General features: G+C 45.3%; 1 protein-coding gene across 1 annotated transcript in view; it reads right to left on the reverse strand.

Moving 5' to 3' along the window:
* Ttc9 (tetratricopeptide repeat domain 9) overlaps nt 1-1,393 on the reverse strand; it is a 39,416-nt gene extending 38,023 nt beyond the window's left edge. Inside the window, exon 1 of the mRNA XM_076921795.1 lies at nt 799-1,393. Within this exon, the coding sequence (XP_076777910.1) occupies nt 799-1,201 (403 nt within the window). The 5' untranslated portion in view covers nt 1,202-1,393. The remainder of the gene's footprint in view (nt 1-798) is intronic.
* Between the last annotated feature and the right edge of the window lie 20,251 nt (nt 1,394-21,644).

The following is a 21,644-nucleotide window of genomic DNA, read 5'->3' on the forward strand; positions in this document are numbered from 1 at the left end:
TTTTTTTTTTACAGACTTTAAATTTTCTAACACACACACACACACCACTTTAACCTCATCCCTAAAGTGCATTCCGTGGAACATACCATACACCTTCAACCCAACCAAAGAGCCTTAGTCAGGAGACTAAGAATTCAGTGGGGCTAAGGACCGACCATGAACTCAGAGCCTTGAGACTGCTGGAGCAACTAGCAAGACCCCGAGAGAAGAAAGTGGCATTTTGGAATCCATTTTACTCAGGATGCTGAGGACACCCTGAAAAATATTCTCTTTGCTACTGGGGCAGGAGAACTTGGGGGGAAGGCCTGTTTCCACCTGGATGCTTACTTAAGGGAAGACACAGGTCAACTTTGGAGCCAGTGACACCTGAGTGGGGCAGACAGGTGCATGGGCTATCCTTAGAACCCATGGCTTGTGGGGCACACCTGGGTGCTATCTCTTCATTTTGAACTCAAGTGAGCAGTAGCACTCGCTGACAGATCCGCTGGGTCGCCCTCTGTCTGCCTAGTCTTTTATAGGCAAGATTTACCATGTTTGCAAGGGAAGAGACCCGGGATGACTATGGCCTTTGGAAGGCATCATCTTGAAAGTCACACTTTTTCTCAAGCGCCTCCCTAACCAGATCTCCTCCCCAGAGCACCGCTGTCACGGGAGGGAGTCTGCACCGCGGTGTGCCTCAACCGCGCTCTGGGACCTAGAGAGACTAGGTCGGGAAAGCTGGGGACCCGAAGCGTGGCCGGGCGGGGCCCCTGGAGGCCCCGAGAAGGAGGGGAGGGGGTGCGGCGGGGCGCGGCTTACCTGCCAGGCTGTTGTAACAGTCGATCTCAATGGCTTCAACTGTCTTGCTTTGCTCCTCCGAGAGGCGGCTGGCTTTGGGAACCCCTGCTGGGGAGGCTGGCCGTGCGTCCCTCTCCCGCTCCCCCGGGGGCGGCAGCAACCCCTTCAGCTCCAGCAACGCCCGGTGGTATTTGCCGATGGCTTCGCGGAATTTCTTGTCCTTGTAGCACTGCGCCCCTTGGCTCTTGAACTCGTGCGCGCGCCGGATAAGCTCCGCGGGCTCGGCCGCCGCTCCAGCCTGGCTCCGCTCCGGGGCTCCTCCGCCGCTCGGGACGCACGGTGGCGGCACGGGCCGCGGTCCCTCACCCAGCGCGGGCGGGCTAGGGTTCCCCGAAGCTCGGGCCGCCAAGCCCTTCCTCTCCATCCGGCCGCCGCCCGCGCCTCAAGCGCGCCGCGATCCGGGCTTTAAAAGCGCCGGGCGCTGGCTTCGCGCCCCGCAGACTCCGCCGCCGCGGCCGTGACCCTGGGCGCAGCGCGCTCGCCCCGCACTCCCATCCTCGACTCCAGCCGCCCGAGGCTGCTCCCTCCTCCTGCGATCGCTCCCCTCCCAGCTCCCTCCCCCGCTCCCTCGGCGCCCGCCCTCGTCCCCGCCCTTTTCTGCTCCCGCAACCTGCCCCCGCGGGCTACCGGACCCTGTGCGAGCCTGGCCGTGGTGCAGGGGACAGCGGGCCCGACTGGGTGGTTGGTGGTGATTGTCGCTGACCCGGAAGAAGCTGGGCTTGCTCAAAGGAGGGGAGGATTAGCGACAAAGAGGGCCCCCTGGTTCCCATTCATCCAGCCTTCCGAGGCGCGCCGTGGCCGAAAGAAGCTGTGGGGGAGGGGTGCGTGTGTAGGGGGAGGACTGGGCGGGGAGGGGGGGGTCACCTCAATAGCTTTCTTTAGGACTAAAGAGAAAGAGGTGCACCAGGGAGCAAGGAAAATAAGCAGGAACCATTGCTTGTTTTGGTTGCAGTGAGACATTACTATTTTAGGTGGCAGGGCCTCCCTTTTGTGAATCCAGGTTGTCGCTGAGGTGTGTCTCCCAGGCGCCCTGGACACTGGGTGCACGTCTGCGTGCCTGGCGTTGTATTCCGGGAGACTGTGTGTGCTTACGCTATGTACGTGCGCAGCTATGCAGAATGAATCACAGAAGTGGAAATGGAAACACCTGTTACTGTTGGTCATCAGGCTTGGCGGGCACAGGGTTCCAGTTTCCATTACTGGACAGTTCCGCGCCCTTCCTGGGGAGGCTTCTTCCTTCATCCTTTCGCTCTGTCAGTGAAAGTGTCAGCTGTATGCTGGAGATTGACTGAGCCACACAGGCAGATGTAAATAGGAAAGTTACTCCCCCTCCCCCCACCACATCCCCGCATCCCCTAAGAACCCAGTTTACTGCTGGAAGATACAGTCCCCACTAGCAATCATAGAAAGTGCTGTGGAGCTCTGGGGAGGCCTTATGGGGATAACATTTAAAGACCCTGAAGAAGGGGCATGAGGGTGGTGTAAACGTATCAGCCAAAGCTAGGAAACCTCACGGAGCTGTGATGTTTGACACTTCAGGGGTAGTCAAGGCCTAATGGCCTAATGGTTTGGCTTTATGGCCTTCTGAGTGAGAGATGTCTAGGAGGGATTCCAGGGGTTTCTGGGTGAAATCTTTGGCTTTGAATTTATAGTCAATGAAGAGGATAGATACATTTTTAGTCTGTGTGTGTGTGTGTGTGTGTGTGTGTGTGAGAGAGAGAGAGAGAGAGAGAGAGAGAGAGAGAGAGAGAGAGAGAGAAAGAGAGAGATTGAAGAGGCTCTAATGTTGTGATTTTCAAAGGGTGGTTCCCAGATCTGCAGCATCAACATCTTCTGGAAATTATTATAATTATTATAGGTCATAATCCAGACTGTCTAAAACAGAACCTCAGCCTTGGATCTGGTAACCTGTGCTTCTGGAGCTCCAAGACAAGCGCAGAGATTGCTGTAAAAGCTTCCTACTCAGGCCTTGGACCAGCAGTGTGAGCATCACTGATGAGCCTGTGAGAAGTGCTCCGTGTGCAAGATTGCCAGCCCACTGACCCAGAAGTCGCACTTTAACAAGATTGACAGTAATAGTATGGCTATCAGAAACGCCTGTTGTTCTGCACTAGAAGTTTAGGAAAGTATAGAAAACTGTCAACAAAACCCCCAGATATACATAGAAGCACCCGGAGACTCCAAAGTTTGTATTTCTCCTTAACAAATATAAGTGGTACGGGACCATGTTTACAATTTGTTTCCTTCTTTTTAAACTTTCATGTTTAATGGGACTAAATATCCTTCTACTGCTTCCCTCTTGCAGTTCTGGGGATTGAACCTGGGGATTCATGCCGGCATGGGCTCGACAGCTGAGCTGGGCCCCTATGCCTTATTTTCACAGCTATATAATAATAATCTGTTGTATGTGTGTGCCTTAAGGTACAGAACCAGTTGTTTTCGTATCCAGACAGGTTTCTATATTACATTATGCACTATTATAGATAATACTAAATGAGGTGAATAATACTAGCTATCACATCCCTGGTGCTTACAACGTGCCAGGCACTGGATTAAACGCTTTGCATATAATTCATTTAACCTTCATGACAGTCTAGTGAAATAAGTAGTTACTCCAATTTTGAATACCATGTGTCTTAGGGTTTCTATTGCTGTGAAGAGATGCCATGACCACGGCAACCCTTGTAAAGTAAAAGATTTCATTGATGCTGGCTTACAGTTTCAGAGCTTTAGTCCATAATCATCATGGTGGGAAACACGATGGCAATGTAGGTAGACACGATGCTGAAGGCAGAGTCAAGGAGCTTGACTCGATCCTTTTATCTTGATCCAAAGGCAACCAGGGGGAGCCTGTGTTCCACACTGGGCATATATGTGATCTCAAAGCCTGCCTCCATGGTGACACACTTCTTCCAACAAGGCCACACCTCCTAATAGTGCCACCCCCATGGGCCAAGCATTCACACACATGAGTCTGTCAGGGCTATTTAAATTCCTCCACAGCATGCTACAGAGACTTGCCAAGGCTATACTCCCAGTAAATTACAAGTCTTGTATTTGAACCCATGCAATCTGTCTTCATTATTCTTTTTTTTTTTTTTTTTTTTTTTTTTTTTTTTTTTTTTTTTGGTTTTCGAGACAGGGTTTCTCTGTGTAGCCCTGGCTGTCCTGGAACTCACTCTGTAGACCAGGCTGGCCTCGAACTCAGAAATCCCCCTGCCTCTGCCTCCCAAGTGCTGGGATTAAAGGCATGCGCCACCACCGCCCAGCTCTTCATTATTCTTAATCTCTTGCGTTACTCATATTTATTTTTTGTTCTTATTTATGTTTCTGTCTAGGAAAATTTGTTAATTTTAAAGTAAATCTCCTTCACCCGACCCCCTGTGCTGGGGGTCAAACCCAGAGCCTCACTTGTGCCAGGCAAGCATTCTACCATTGAGCCATACACCCAGCTCAAGAAAGTCTCGAAACACACCGTCGATTTGCTCTTTTCTCCCTCATAAGTATGTGTGTGGTATGCATGAGAATATGTGTGCTTTTCTCTGTCTGAACACATGTGTGCAATGCCGGTGCACATGCATGTGGAGGCCTGAGGTTGATGTTGGGAGTCTTCATGGATTGCTCTCCATGTTTTTCATTGAAACAAGTCTCTCAACCAAATCCAGGGTTTAGGAAGCAGTTAATCTGGTTAGCCAGCTTTCTCTGGAGATCCCCTGTCACCACCTTCCACTTGTGGGTGGGCCTCCAAGCCAAGGGTGGGTGGTTTACAAGTATTTTAACCATGAAACCGTCTCCCCGGCACACAGTTTGTTTGTTTGTCTAAATGTGGTCCAACTGGCTTTGGGGTGTGCTGCTTGTAATCCTGACACTCAGGAGACTGAGACACAAAGTGTGTTTTACATTTGAGATTAGCCTAGTATACAGAGTGAAGTCCAGGCCAGCCTGGGCTACAGTGGGAGACCTCATCTCATTATATATATATAATATGTGTGTGTGTATACACACACACACACACACATATATATATTTCAAATTTAAAAGGTGGGATGAACCTGTGCTCCCAGCACAAATACATCATTACATAGCATCCTTACTAACATGAAGAATAAAACTTGTATAAACACTTGGTATTTATGAATTTGGTAACTGGGATATATTTCATTGGCTCTGAACTTAGTGTACCAAATTATACCTTGCGTTTTATAGAATGTTCCTCTTGTAAATGCTCCATCACCTTTAATCCCACTTGAGCCACCCATTAGCTCCAGAAAGAGTAAGTCTCTGCTTACACACCGAGTGTACCGTTTACCAACATGTGAGGCTCTCTGTTTGCTCGGCAGTTTAAGGAGCTTTGAAAGCAGACAGGTGTGTGCTGTAATTCTCTCTTGGCTAGTTCCTGGGCAAGTTATTCAACTTTAGACAACCTCAGATTTCCTTACTCATTAAGTGGGGGTGGGGTTATGACCCAATGGATTTGTTGTGAAGCACAGTGTAAATATTTGGCAGAACAGTAATTGTATTACACATTAAATCCTACCATGACTGGATCCCATAATAATGTTTCAGCAGAACTCCAATAATTCGTAAATATCTGCCAACTCCTGGCCCTTTTTATTTTCAAGTAGTATATCAGGTTGAGTGGAAGGAGGGGATTGAAAGTGGGTGCTCTGAGTTCCCTGTTACCCTGATGCATTAGGGTAGAAAGAAACATAGAAAGCAAATATCAAATAAAGATCCAGACCTTGGACTTGGTAATGTCTCAACAAAAAAGAAGTAAATCAGGTCACTTTAACCATCTAAAGGTAAGATGTAGGTCAATTAGGTGTTGGTTGTGCAAGCAAGCCTGTGCAACCCAGCGCTGAGGAGGTGGAGACAGGAGGATCCTTGGAGCTCACAGGTCAGCCAGTCTGGTTAAATTAGTGAATCTGTGGGAGACCCTGTCCTAAGAAATAAGGTGGACAGTGATTGAGGAAGACATCCACATAGGCTTTTGTCCTCTGCACATATGTGTGCACATACCCTTACACACCACACATGTATACACATAAATACATACATGCAGAAAATAAAAGAATCAAGTTAAAAGGTTAAGATTGATTATGTGGCCGGGCAGTGGTGGCGCACGCCTTTAATCCCAGCACTTGGGAGGCAGAGGTAGGCGGATTTCTGAGTTCGAGGCCAGCCTGGTCTACAGAGTGAGTTCCAGGACAGTCAGGGCTACACAGAGAAACCCTGTCTCAAAAAAACCAAAACAAAAAACAAAAAAACAAAACAACAAAAAAACAAAAATAAAAACAAAAAAAAAAGATTGATTATGTGGCAACTCCCCTCCCCACACTATATCTTGCCTTCAGTTTTGGTCTTAAGAATGGAGTTCGAAGAGGCAGATAACCCATGTGACATTTCCTTGTGTATGATGAAGAACTCAACACAAGACCACGATACTCCTAAGAATAAAGGGGAGGGGAGCATCAGTGAGGAAGGGAGGGAGGACCATGAGGGAAGGAGTTACTATGCCCATCTGTCCCACTTGCCCACTTGGCAGTGCTTTGTGTGGTTGCCTGGAATTGTTTATTTGCTTGCTTCCAGCATGCTTCTGTCTGGCTAAGCTACTCATTTGTAGTGTGTTCTAGCTTCTTGGAAATGCTTGCTTCCCCTCAGATGGAATTAAAGAAGTGCCAAGTAGAATTTCTCAAATATTCTTTCATTAATTATTGACCATATGCCGAGCATTATTTTAGGAAGTGAACCGAGCGTGAATTTAGGAGCCAGAAATTCAACGTATCCCAGACTCTGACGAGTTTGAGTTGCCTGACGATCTTCCAGACTGCTTCTCTGATTCAGCTTACCTAGGGTGGGATCAAGATTCTGGATTTCTAGTAAGTTCTCAGCTATGCTGGTTCTGCTTGTACCCTAGGAAGAGGCAGGTGCTGGAGGAATGGGGAAGCTCCAGATTTCCCCTTCTCTCCTAGCTTTGACTTTCACCAGATTTTTGTTCAGTTTCTTGGTAGGATTCTAGGACATGAAACCCCCACTTAGTTTCTTCTACTTCATTTGCCTGGCATGGGAAACTGAGTCAGGGCCTCCTTTGGGGATCTGGCTACCTTGCTTTCCCCTCCTTGAGTGCATAACCTCACGAACATTTTATTGCTCGCATTTCTCACCAAAAGTGAGGGGACTTTGTACCTCGTCCAAGAGGGAAAGTCCCTTGGAAGCCATTGATTTAGGGTGTTGACCCTAAAGAGAGAACCCTGAACAAATCAATTTGGCAGTTACTCCATTGCATGGAAAGTGATATTTGATTTTCCCTCTTTTCAGTGGCTCTTGGGTACACTGCTTCCCTTATGAACTCAAAATAGAAAGATGATTGGGCCATAGTAGGTATCTAATGATCATGGACCTATGATGCACAGTTATCAAAGCTTCACCTTCCACCCATAACAGGTAAGCTGTGAGCACACGGCTCAGAATTCTATGGGAACTCTTTACTCCTGAGGTTGACACTGGAGGTGAAGAACTTGGAAGGAAGGAATTATGCATTAGCACGCCACACCTGCTCCCTGCGGGTTTCAGCCTTGTATCTTCTCTGGGTCTTGATACTGATTCTGCTTCTTGGAGTCTCTGACTCTGCCTGTCCACTGACCTTCAAAGCCTCCCCTCTCTCTTTGCAGATCGTTTCTGAGCTTGCATACCCTCTAATGAGATGTGTAGGGCTGTTGTTGCCTCTTCCTTCAGCTCAGTTTCTTGAGCAGACATGAGACATATATTTGAATCTTGTTTATTCAGATCTAAGCTCTTCGGGGTTGGATCGTGTGACAACCAAACCAAAGCTATTTTGAGGATGTTTTGCTAATTACACTGAACTTCACAATTTACCTGAGAAAAATTATAGCATTTCTATCCTCTGCTTTCATCCATATGTAAGAAATAAATGATTATGTCCCCCTTTCAGTATGGGATGCATTTAGACATCGTCAGAAAGTCAGAGAAGCAGGAGACACTAAGTTTCTGCCTTCCCTACCTGGCAGCTAGCACCTGCTTGCCTTGGTACTGTTGGCTCATTCCAAGGTTGAAAAGTTACAGTGTGCCATGTGACCAGGGCCACATGTTAGAAAAGGAGGAAATCTCAAGGCTCCAGATATACATTAAATAAAGCCTTGCTTCCTGAACCAAGAGAATGAAGACTTTGAAGAGGGAGCCATTCTAGACACAAGAAGACTATACCTCCATCAAGAGCTTAGCCAATGAGAAATTCAGGAGGCAGAGAAATGCAATTATGAATACACACACACACACACACACACACACACACACACACACACACACACACACACTCACTCACTGTTTAAGCCTTTTGTCCAAGCTGACATCTGGCTTCTGAGAAACTGCAAATAAATCTGTCTCCTTGCCACCATTCTGAGTTTCTGGCACTCTTATTGTGATGCCAGGATATCGTTTCTCACAGTACCCTTCAAATATGCTTCCGTAGGAAATGTGAAATTTTCAAGTTAGTTTGTGTCTTCACATAGCTTGTGTGCATTTCACATTTTAATTCATGTTATCTTCTCCCCTCCCCAAACTAACAACAAATCTCTCTATAGTACCATAGTTCCTTCAGCTAGCTATATTTTGAAAAGTAAGATCTCTCTGCCCCTCCTGCTCCTCTCTCTTACCACACAACTCCCTCTCCAGCCTCCTTGTCTCCAGTATCCATTATACTCCCTGCTCGGGAGCCATGATATTCATTATTTAGACCATTATTTAGAGTCTGTCCTTAGGAGACTCTTCCTTCCCTATGCTGTGCAGTCTGGGAGAACTGTCAATCATTGACACCTTCTAGTCTGTGCCACTCTATCATTCATTGCTAGCACCAGTTCTTGATAAAGCCAGCAATATTACTCCATCTTCCTGTAGCATAGTGACTAATTCAGGAAGGGCACACAGACTGAATAGAGATGGTAGTCCCCTAGCCTTAGATGCTGAGAGGAAGTTCGTTTTCCATTTGGAATATTGTATGGGCTTTGGGCTGAGGACTATCTATGCTCACTTTGCTTTGCTGCCTGGAAAATGAATGTAGGCGAAGAAGAGGTGAGTGAGAGGCAGAGCTGGTGGGATGTCAGATAAGTGATAAAATCCAACTACTTTAAATGCCGCGTACACCCATGGGCTTCTTAGGTAAGCAAACCAATGTGCACGTAAGCCAGTTTGAGCTGGTTCGCCGACTGTCCTGGATGCGGTTTAAGATCTCTCGTCCACTTTGAACATGCTCCAGCACAGTAGCCGACACTTGTCTTGTTGCTGTGACAAAATGCCTGAAGAGGGCAACTTGAGAGAGGAAGAAGGAGTTTCTCTTGGCTCCCGGTTTGAGGGTATCGTCCAATATGGCAAGGAAGGCTCAGTGGAAGGAAGATAAGATGGCTGTTCACATTGTACCCTCAGTCAGGAAGCAGAGAGGGACGAAAGCTGGTGATTATCTCCCCTTCTTCTTTTTGAATGAGGATCCCTGACCATCAGAATGGAGCCACCCATTAATAGGGTGGGGCTTCTCATCTCAGTTAACCCAATATAGACACTCCCTCGCAGACATGCCCAGAGGCTTGTCTCCTAGCAATCGGTATTGGCAATCACAGAAGGCTCTGTCTCTCTCTACCCTCCAGTCTCTGCCCTGCCCCCTGCTCCATAGGCTCTCTTCCCTCTTTGCTGATGGAGAGCTCAGCAAAGGGGAGGAACCAATGTGATCTTGGATAATAGGGATGAGAGAGGGACAGATTTTCCTGTTGCCCTTCTTGCTTTGGCCCAAGGATTTACAAAATGTCCCATTTCTACTACAGTTAAGATTGGGCAAGCCGGGCAGTGGTGGCGCCTGCCTTTAATCCCAGCACTTGGGAGGCAGAGGCAGGCGGATTTCTGAGTTTGAGGCCAGCCTGGTCTACAGAGTGAGTTCCAGGACAGCCAGGGCTACACAGAGAAACCCTGTCTCAAAAAAACAAAATCCAATCAACCAACCAACCAAACAAACAAAAAAACAAGATTGGGCACTCCCTCTTCTTTGATCCATGCCCCAGCAGCTCTGAAAATTTTGTTTCTTTCTTTTCTCTCTCTCTCTTTCTCCCCCTAGCTCTTTTCTTTCTCCCATCAGTCTCTGGGAGAAAGAGACTTCTGGGTTCCTCTATGCCCAATGCCTATATTCAGTCTTCTTACTTCAATCCTGCGCAAGTGGACTCTAGAGTTAGATTTTTCCATGTAATGATCCCGCTATAAAAACGACTTTAAGATGTTGTGCCTTCTAGGGGACTTTTAATGACTTGATGCTACAAGATCAGATGGAATTCATTTGTAATGGTGGATATCAGACTAGTGTAGCCCTAACTGGAACTTTTTGTTGTCAAATCCTCTATGGGGCCTACTATGTTGTTTGCATGTCAGTTCGTGTGTAGATTTGTCTTTTTGGTTTCATTTTTACAATTTTATGTGAAACTCTGACACCATGATCAACAGCTCCCAGTAGCAATAGCATTTTTAACATGTTGTAGCCTTTTCTGAAGCACACGCACAGCACACACACACACACACACACACACACACACACACACACACCTATTTTCTTTCCCTACAGAGTGCTAAAACTTTCTTACACTTTGTGTTCTGCGGTACGGGAGTGAACCTGAGGTCTCATATATACTAGACAGGTGTTCGTCACTTAACTGCATCCCCAGCCCTAAGGTCCTTGTAAGGGGTCACAGTCCCTTCTTGCTGGGACTGAAGTTATCCCAAGGCTCTGATAGAGGAGATCCTGGTCCAAGTGTACCCACCCCACCCCCATCATTAGCAGCAGTCCTCTGTTTCCCTGCCACTCACCATTGGGGAACGGCCTGAAGACGGGTTCTCAGGTGTCTTGGTTTCATTTCCTGTTCAATGATACAGTGACTGCCTTCGTTAGGGTTTTATTGCTGTAAAGAGACATCATGACCATGGCAACCCTTGTAAAGGAAAATATTTAATTGGGTCTGGCTCACAGGTTTAGAGGCTTATTCCATTATCAACATGGGGAGAAACATGATGCCATGTGTCTAGACACGGTGCTGGATAAGAAACAGAGAGTTCAGATCGGCAGGCAGCAGAAAGAGACACTGGGCCTGGCTTCTTCCAATAAGGTCACATCTACTCCAACAAGGCCACACCTCCTAATAGTTTCACTCCCTATGAGCCTATGGAGGTTGGGCGGGGGAGGGGTGTGGACATTTTCATTCAAACCACCACAGTGTCCCAACAAAAGTAATTTAAGAAAGAATTGGCTCACAATTCCATTTTGTGGTCCATATGTCATTGTGACGCCGGTTAGCCCGGAACTCACTTGACTCCAGCCTCTACTTCCCCAACACTGGGATTAAAACCAGGAGTAATTGTACCAGGCTCTATAATGGCTTTGATTTTGACAGGTTAAACTGCCCCCATTCCATGATTAAATCCCATTTGGTGTGGTATACGATCTTCTAACTGTGCCGTGGGATGCAGATTGCTACCGTGTTGTTGGGAAATTTGGCATGATTCTTCATCCGCAGGACTGGGCTGCGGTCTTCTGGTAAGGTCTTAGGGTAATACTAATGCCATAGAATGATCTGGAGTTTTTCCTAATTTTCAGAAAACTGTTCATTCTTTAAATGCACATTGGGGTTCTTTAGTGAAGTCATCTGGTCTTGATTACTTCTTTCTCATTATTGGTCTTTTATGTTTTCATTGATTGGAGATTTAGCGTTAATACAATGCGTATTTGCAGGGATTTTCCAGTTTCTCTATTTTGATGCTGTGTAGTTGTTGATAGCATCAAAAGCTTCTTCATTTTTGTGGCAACTATAGTGGCACGACACAAACAATGTAAGGCAGGATTTCTTTGGCTCTTGGGCTCAGAGCTCTTGGTCTGTGGTCCTACATTCTGCCAACTCTGGTCTATGGTGAGACAGAACCCGAGGCCAGAAGCATGGTGGAAATATCACCCACAGGAATCAGGGGAAGAGGAAGTACACTCATGTTCTTGAATCTATATGTGTTCTAAATTAGTGTTTCTGCAGGTGACATGTCTTAACTGTCTTCTTTTCTTTTACTTATATTTCATAGATATTTTCTTTTTGTTCTCTTTATTGCACAAAACAAAGGAATAGCACTTAGTTTTAGGTTGACAACAGCTTAACTTCAGGTGCATTTTAGACTATACTTTGTAGCTCTATTTTCTCCTCATGTTACTGATGTCTCAAATTGCATCTTGAATTATGTATACATAATACATAAATATAGATAATACATACACTGTATACTCATTGCCATAGAATTTTCTTTTGTCCTTAGTAACCTATATACAATAATTCCCTTCCCCGTCCCACTCTCTCTGTAGTGCTGGAGACTGAGCCAGGACCTTCCACATGTGAGGCAAGTGCCTTTCACAGTGTTACAGTCTTCTGTCCCTCCCTAAGAAGCTGAGGCTGGTGGTGTGTACCATCACACACACCTTGCTTACTGGGACTGCTTCCTCATCATCATCCTTCTCCTCCTCATCTTTTTCCTCCTCTTCTTCCTATTTGGGTTTTCAAGACTGGGCTTCTCTATTTAGCCCTGGCTGTCCTGGAACTCACTTGCTCTGTAGACCAGGCTGGCCCCAAATTCACAGAGATCCACCTGCCTCTGCCTCCTGAATATTGGGATTAAAGACGTGCACCCCACCCTCCAGCTCTTCATTTTTTTCCTTTGTGCTCCAGTAACTTGATCACTTTGGATGATCTGTCTTTCCGTTTTCCAATTATTTCTAGACTAACTATACAACTTCCCTTTTAATAGTTTACATCTCCTTGTTGTTATTTTCATTTTACTTATGTATAATTTTCAAGATTTTATTCACTTTATTGTTTTCTCTTTCTGCTGTTTTGTTTTAGCTCATTGGTTAGTTAGATAGCGTCTTGCCATAAAGCTCAGGCAGGTCTTGCTTGAACTCCTCACAAAGCCCAGGTTAGCCTTGAATTTGAAGTCTACCTGACTTGCCATCAGAGTTCTTGGATTACAATATTTTTGTTCATTATACATCTTTATGACAAGATATTTCACTTTCCTTATCAGGTAATTCATAAATATTTTTGTGGAATTGGTTTCTGGAGGGTTTTTAAAAATTCTTTTGATTTAGCTGTATTTCCCTACAACTATGCATGCCTTATACATTTTTGGCCTGTGTTCAGACATTTGAAAAGCAGCAGTGTGTTCCGGTCTTTAGTTTTATGTGCCAGAAGACCTTCAATTAGCTGTGGAGGTCCACCGGCTTCTCAAACCTTTTCTGTTCTTTTGCTCCCTCTGGTGTTTGTCAGGAGAACTGCAGCTTTGATCCGAGACTCGCCTTTGTTTTCAGTGGCTAGGTTCTGGCAGTCCTGCAATGCACAAAGCACTTGGAGGCAGATGTGACTACAGCCAGGCTCTTGGATAGCCTCCAGATAAACTAGGACACTGAGTGCATGGGCTGTCTTCTTGTTTCCATGTTGCAGAGCCTTGATGGGAATAATTCTTCCCAATTGCTTAGCACTGCACCACAGATAGGGGCGTACAGGCAGGATGTGACTAATCGACAAATTACCACCTCTTTGGTGGAGTTTCTTCTTGGTTTTATGGTGACTGGGGGAGATGGGGTGTAGCTTCTCAGCCTGCCTCTAGTGTTCTCACTGGGGTTTTATTCAACACTTTATTTCCTCTATGAGGAAAGAAAGACATGTAGTTAACCAATATACCATTTGCTGACATCACTGTACTTCCTAAAGCCCAGTAGTCAGTCCCTTTGGATTTGAAGGCCTAACAGGTATGATGTACTTCCTTTGGTGACATGAGACTGGAGCTGGCAAGCCCAGGCAGTGATGATGCACTTCAGACTCGATGAGAGAGACTCTGCCTCAAATCAAACTGTGATTACAAATGTTTGACCACCTGGATCATTTTGTTGTCCTGGGATTACAGTGGGGTGTAGTCTCCTAATCCCGGTGCTCCTGAAGGACGGATTTTATGTGCCTTTTCTTAAATCCAGTATCTTTTTAGATCTGACAAAGCACATCTGGACTCCCACAGACTCTGCCACCGGCTGCTACACTGTCGCCCGCCAAGTTAATCATCCATTATTTATTTCCTTTGTCTATATTCAGCTGCAGCCCAGCCCTGTTTAGACTGCAGAGGTTTTGTCTGTAAAGTCAGCACTGCAGAGCGTACCTGAGAGGGAGAAGTTTGGGTCTGAGGGTGGGAAGGACAAAGACGAGGAACCGGGATGAATGCACATGAACCAGACATTCTTGGGAATGTAAAATATTTGACTTAAGACCAGGACTCCAGGGTTATCTGAACTTTTCTAATAAAGCAACACCCAGGCTCCCCCCCAAAAAGCCCCGAAGGCTAATAAAGCAACACCCAGGCTCCCCCCCAAAAAGCCCCGAAGGCTAATGTTATAAAAGAAAGACCGTGAAAATGCATTCTGCCGCATGGTCTCTGGCCTTTTCATACTTCCTGGTCTTAAGTAGAATTTATTCATTGCTTCCCTTCTTCCTGTACCTCTTTCCTTATCCTCTCCTCCCTATCTTCCTTTGCTTCCTATTTCCAGTAAGTAATTCCCATGAAGCTGATATGTTTGTCCACCAAGCACCACCAGTGTTGCGAGGTAAAGGTCCTGCTCTGTTTTGAACTTGTTATTTAAAGTATAGTGTTATACGGCCCAGCTTGGTGTGGAGAAGAGAGGAGGAGGAGGAGAGGCCCAGAGCAGAGTTCAGACTCTGAATCAGTGGTTCTCTGTGAAAGGGCATTTCAAGACTCCAAGGAAGTCACAACCCACAGGTTGAGAACCTCTGCTCTGAATGAATAAGTTAAGTCCTCAGTTCAAAGTTGTTGTGATAGACGGAGACCCATTGAGTGGGTCTTGGGCTTAGGATATATTAAAATGTCTTCATTTTCCCTAAGTTGGAGGTCCAGTTATCATCTTGTTTCTAAGATCCAGAAGAGAGGATAAATAAGATATTGCCTAAAACACTGACGTTCCTGAGAAAACCTTCTCGATACTCAGAGACTTACTAGATTGTTCAGTGAGAGCCCAGACTCAGCCCTTCCCCTGCAGCTCCAGGGTCAAAACCAAGCTTGTCTTGGGAGTGTGGCCTGGTCCCATCCTGCAGCTGCATGTGTTTACCTTCTCTCTCCACCTGCTTCCAATGTTGAGACTAGACAAGAAACTCATTAGATATTAAAATTTTCCAAAATTAAATATCCTAATGACAGATGCTACACAAGCATTTAAAATTGTATGTATGGATGGGATGTCTCTGTGTGTGTGTGTGTGTGTGTGTGTGTGTGTGTGTGTGTGTGTGTGTGAATGGATGGTGCATGTGTATGGATAGTGTGTGTGTATGATGTGTGTGTGTATAGATGAGGTGTGTGTGTGAATGGTTGGTGTGTGTGTGTGTATGGATAGAGTGTGTGTGTGTGTGTATGGATAGTGTGTGTGTATGATGTATGTGTATGTGTGTATATAAATGAGGTGTGTGTGTGTGAATGGGTGGTGTGTGTGTGTATAGGTAGAGTGTGTGTGTATGATGTATGTGTATGTGTATATATGGATGGTGTGTGTGTGTGAATGGATGGTGTGTGTGTATGGATAGTGTGTGTGTATGATGTATGTGTGTATATAGATGAGGTATGTGTGTGAATGGATGTTGTATGTGTATGGGTAGTGTGTGTGTGTGTGTGTGTGTGTATGATGTATGTGTGTATATAGATGAGGTGTGTGTGTGAATGGATGTTGTGTGTGTATGGATAGTGTGTGTGTGTGTATGATGTATGTGTGTATATAGATGAGGTGTGTGTGTGAATGGATGGTGTGTGTGTGTGTGTATGATGTATGTGTGTATATAGATGAGGTGTGTGTGTGAATGGATGGTGTGTGTGTATGGATAGTGTGTGTGTGTATGATGTATGTGTATATATGGATGGTGTGTGTGTATGGATAGAGTGTGTGTGTATGATGTATGTGTATGTGTGTATATAGATGAGGTGTGTGTGTGAATGGATGGTGTGTGTGTGTGTGTGTATGATGTATGTGTGTATATAGATGAGGTGTGTGTGTGAATGGATGGTGTGTGTGTATGGATAGTGTGTGTGTGTATGATGTATGTGTATATATGGATGGTGTGTGTGTATGGATAGAGTGTGTGTGTATGATGTATGTGTATGTGTGTATATAGATGAGGTGTGTGTGTGAATGGATGGTGTGTGTGTATGGATAGTGTGTGTGTGTGTGTGTGTGTGTGTGTGTGTGTATGGTATGTATGTATGTGTGTATATGGATGGTGTGTGTGTGTGCCTGTGCACACATTTGTGGAGGCCAGAGGTGTCAGGTGTCTTTTTCAATCTCTCTCCATTCTGCTTACTGAGAAAGGGTCTCTCATTGAATTGGGGCCTCAATGATCCTCCTAGGTTCCTTGGCCAGGATCCTGTCTCCACATCTGGATGGTTGGGATTACAGGTGTGTCACCACATACACTGGCATTCCTATGGGTTCTAGGGATCTGAACTCTGATCTTCATGAGTGTGTGGCACATGAGAAGCACTTTACACTCCCGCCCGGAGCCATCTCCTAGCCCTCTCATTGTAGCAGTTTGTAAGCAGTAAAATGTTGTAAGTCTTCATGGAATAGGAACAGATGCATGACTCTCTCAAGGGTGGCAGGAGGGGGAGGAGGACTGCAGAGGTCCTCAATGGAGGCATGGCAACTCTAAAAGTGGGGCTTTTCATGTTCAAATCCTGGCTGTGCCACTGTGTGCATTCAGCAGGTGGTATCTCTACGATTCGGTTTACTGAGCTAAAATGAGGCAATAGGAGAGCTGGAGAGATGGTTCAAGTCAGTCAAGACACAGACACACACACAGACACAGACACAGACACACACACACACACACACACACTAATAGTTTTTAATTCATGAAACTGTTGGGAAGATTAAATGTCAAAATCCTTCTTATTGAATTTCCTTGAATAACTTAATAGTGAATTTTATTGACTTTCTGGGGCATAGTAACTACTTAATAAAAATTAGTACGGAAGCTCTAAGTTCCAGTGCCCTCAGGCAGGATTGTGAGGGAGGCCCAAGTTAACAACAATGTCTGCACTTAACATCTGTCAGGTGAACAGCTGTAACTTAGTCATAATCGTGCTATGAAGAGGTTTGTTGTCAAGCTAAAAGAATCCCTTAGTACTCTCTAAAGGGGGCTGGGTTGTTTCATTGTGGTTAATTTTGAAGAAAGCCCACTAAAGCTTGAATTTAAGTGCCTAACACAATTTTAAATACCAGGGTCAACCTATCATGTTTAGACAAAGGATTATCACCATCCAAGTCATCTGCCTTGTGTGTGGGGGGAGGGGTGCCTACATTTTTACAGTGGTGAGGAGGGAATTCAGGGGAGTGTGTATGTGGCTGAGGCAGCAGGAAAGAAAGGAAAGTCTTATGTACCACTGTAGTCCAGATACATTTTTAATATCAACCTTACGGAGTCAGCTCTCTCAAACGCAGTCTGGGTAGAGATCATACTGACGACTCTTTGTGATATGTGAGCTGCCTAGAATGAAAAGATCCAGCATGCATTAGAATTAGAAGATGGAATTTGCTCCATAGCAAATGTAGGGTTGAGGAGCTTTGCCTCAGTAAGGTGAGCTGGGAAGCCAGAACAATACAATCAGTTCACATCCATCATATAATAATAATAATAATAATAATAATAATAATAATAATAATAATAATAATAATAAAATAAATTTTCATCCAAACTAATTTTCTCCTGTGTTTTTATCATGGTCCTGGCACTCCACTGAGGGCCAGTGGCCACCTGCGCATAAAGTCTATTGTAGAATGTGTGGTGTTTTCCTAGATTGATGTGTCCAGGTGACATGTTCACAAAGAATATCCACTTCCACCTCAAAGGAGACCTGACCCGCCCACCACGTTTTCACAGATGCGTTCTTTGCTGTGTCTCAGTAAATCACTCCAGCAGCTAGCAAACTAGATATGCTGCATGCTTCTCACCAATTCTCGTTGACCCCACCTATGAAATATCTACCATTTCGTTCCTCTGTTTCCATTCTTGCCTCCTTATTCCGTAGGTTATCTGTTGCTATCACCAATAAAGTAATAGACTAAATAACTTATAAATTCCAAATTTTCACTGTTATGGAGACCAGAATTCTAAGATCAAGACACCTAAAGGTGTAGCATGTTGGGGTCGGGGGAAGGCTCCCTGTAGCTAAGATGACACTGAATGACAAAAATGTGCAAAGGGACAAAAATGGCTGAGCATCACTCTGGATCCTTTCCACCAATCCCTTCAATGAAGGCACTCTCTGCCCACGACTTAATCACCTCCTGTTGTGAGCCTTTTCCTGTGGAGACCCAAACAAACATCTACAAAGATCTACTGTCCCGGATGAGACACTAAGACAGACCAAGGGAGGATTCCATAGGAGCCTAGCTTAGTGAACCAGTGAGTTTACTGAGATTACTTACAGGAAGCAGGGCTGACTGGGGCAGCTGCAACACTGAAGAGCCTGCTCCAGTATGGTGATGACTCATGAAAGCTGCATCTCTGGAGCTCCTTCCTCAATTTGCAGGCAGCGCAGCCAGAGAGTCTACTGCAGGCAGCTCAGCTGGGAGGAGAGTCCCTTTTCTAGGCAATTGTTCACTGCTTATATAACCTATTTGGGGGATGGAAGGAGAGATGGATACAGGGATGGAGAGGGCAGGGAAGTGGAAATGCTAAGTCAAACCATCCTCCAGGCAATGGATTTATTAACACTGCAGCTAGTGGTACAAAAGTAGGCATTTCACTTCTACCACACAAAACAAGGGTCTAATCTTAAAGGCTTTTGAGGACAGGGAAAGCCCGGCAACTTAAGGAAGCCCACTTGGTTAATAAGTGACCTTATGCTTTGTGACTGTTTGACCTTGGTTAATGTACAACCCCTGTAATATGATAGCAGTCAGGTTGCCTTGACCCATGGGCAGCAAGGGGATGGATGTGTTCCCACTTCACTCTGCTTAGGGTCTGGGTACTTAGAAAGATGGGGTTCTCAAAACCTTAAGAGAAGGGGCTAGTGGATTTTCTAAGTTTTGGTGTTTTGAGACTTGCTAAGTTTCATTTACTTCCTGAGTCTTGTGAAGAGCATGTTCCAATTAGGACAAAATGGCTACACAGCACCTCAAAACTCCACCTCTTAATACTATTCTGTTGTTGATTAAATTTGACAGAAAACTTTTGAAGGCATCTTAAGACTATGGCATTATGTAACTTCCAAACCCTTTTCACAAGCAGAATATACTCAGTCCATCCCAACAACCACCAGCCTGTAACTCACTCAGCACTAACTGTGAAATCCAAAGCCTAGAGTCTCATCTAACTTGGCTCCAGGAGACCCCAAGGTAGGATTCATTCTGAGCTAGACTACACTCCAGCTCTGAACAAGTGAAAGCAAACAAGTTATCTACTTCCTAAATGTGATAGTGTGACAGGACAGGGTAAACCTTCCCAATCCAAGAGGGAGGAAAAAGGAAGACGGATTAATAGGTCTCAAGCAAGTCCTGAACCCAACAAGGTAAACAACATTTAATACTAAGACTCTAATATAATCTTTTGACTATACTCTTGCCTTCTAGATATACTAGTGTGGTAACTGAGCTCCCAAGGCCCTGGCTGACTAATCCCATTTCTCTGAGAACAGACTACACAGTACCTTCAAGGATTAGAGTCTTATGCTTGTACCTCTCCCACACTGGTTCTGCATGCAGATGGCACTACAGATTTGGGAGCCTAAGGCTCCCCAAAGACTCTCCAGGGAATTCTTTGAACTCTAGGTGGAGGCGTCCATGTCTAGAGTTCCTGTGCTGTGCATGGGTCCTGTGCATGGCACTGCATGTGTCATGTGTGAGGTGAAGCTGTGGCGACCAAAGAGAATTGTACCTGAAAGCTTGGGGAAGAAACTTGAGGTGGCCTCGGGCAGTAAGCAGGGAGGTCCTAGGAGTACCTGTCATTTGAAACTGATCTGTCCTCAAAGTCCTGAAATTCGGGGCCTATGATGGTTGAGACAGCCACAGTGGTCCCCAGAAAGACACCAGCGCTGCTTTTCTGTTGTCACAGTGGATAGCAGCTGGCTCCATGATAATATCAGATAACAGTTGCTCAGACACAACCCTGGGGTTTTTCTTCCAAACATTTTATTCCTAATTCTCCTGCTGGACTGAATTTTCTGGATCTTTACATTCTATTTCCCTTTTGATTATAAATTTCATCTTTAATAATCTCTCTCTGTCTCAGCTCTCTCTGCCTCTCTTTCTGTCTCCCATCCCTCCCTCCTTCCCTTCCTCTCCCATCTCCCTCCTGCTTTTTACTCTATGTAATCAGAAGAAGCCTGGTAGCATCCTGAACATTTTGCTTAGAGATTTCTTCTGCCAAATAGCCTGCTCATCATTTTTAGGTTCTGCCTTTCACAGTTACTCGGGTACAGTTCAGCCAAGCTCTTTGCCACTTTGTTACAGAATGGCCTCTTCTCTTGTTTCCAATGTCTTATTCTTCATTCTTTCTGAGACTTCAGAAGAATGGCTCATGATCCGAACAATGTGATCAATGTTAATTAGCATTGATTAGGTCATTATTTGAGGAGCTCCGGGTTTTCTCTTTGTGCTTTGAACCTCACAGCAGAATCAACCACACAGCTGTGCTTGGCATCTGGGCTTTTCCCATCATGTTCCTTTAATCCATCTACTACCTAGCTCCAAAGCCATAATCATATTTTGAGGTATCCGTTACAGCAAAGTCTCACTTCTTGATACCAATCTCTACCATAGTCCATTCCTGTGGATGGAACAAAGGACTGAGTGATTGATGAAGACCAGAGAGGTTATTTCTTATGGTTCTCAAGGCTGGGAATTCCAAGATCAAGTCATGAGCAAGTTTCAGGTTGAATAACATGACCTTCACACCAGTGAACTGGTCCATAGAGACCGTCTCCTGTTCCCAATTGAGATCCTCTCCATCCTCCCTCCAAGAATGGAGTAGGCAGACAGTAAGGGATGTTTTCACATGGGGTGCTTTATCACTAGCTTGGAATTAACAACTTTAATTGGGTTAGATAGCTTGATTTTTAAAGACTTATTTTGTTTTTTATTCGTGTCTGTGTATGTATGTGCAGGTGCCCATGCAGACCAGAAGACGGTGTTGGGTCCCCTGCAGCTGTTACAGACAGGTGTGAGCCAACTGATAAGGGTGCTGGAAACTGAACCTGGGTCCTCTAGAAGAGCAGCAAGATTTCTTAACTGCTGAGCCATCTCTCTATTGAGTATGCAAATAAGATGAGAATTAGGACCAGTCAGGGAAGTACTGCCAAAAGTTGCCATCTATTCTGATTGTTATGGCGATCTTTGCAGGTTCCCCACAACCCCACCCTGTACTCCCCACTTTAGTCACTCTAGGGTTCTGGCTGCCAAAAATTGGGGTGTTTGTTTTGTTGTGTTATAGCTGTAGTTTTAGGTTCTTTTGTGGCTTCTTTGTCCTCAGGGCTTGAATTCCCTGCCTGTCAGAGGGCCCTGCATCAGGGTTTTCACTCTGTCATGGAGGGCCCTCCTACCCATAATATGGTCACATGATATTGAGAAGCACAGCAATGGGAACATTAGCTAAATGTCTTTACTTTGATAGACATGTCTTATATAGTGATGGCTGGATCATGTATTTTGCTTTATAATATTAATGTAAATTTGTGCTAGT

This window comes from Arvicanthis niloticus, chromosome 23 (assembly GCF_011762505.2).
Source record: "Arvicanthis niloticus isolate mArvNil1 chromosome 23, mArvNil1.pat.X, whole genome shotgun sequence".
Classification (NCBI taxonomy): Eukaryota; Metazoa; Chordata; class Mammalia; order Rodentia; family Muridae; genus Arvicanthis; species Arvicanthis niloticus.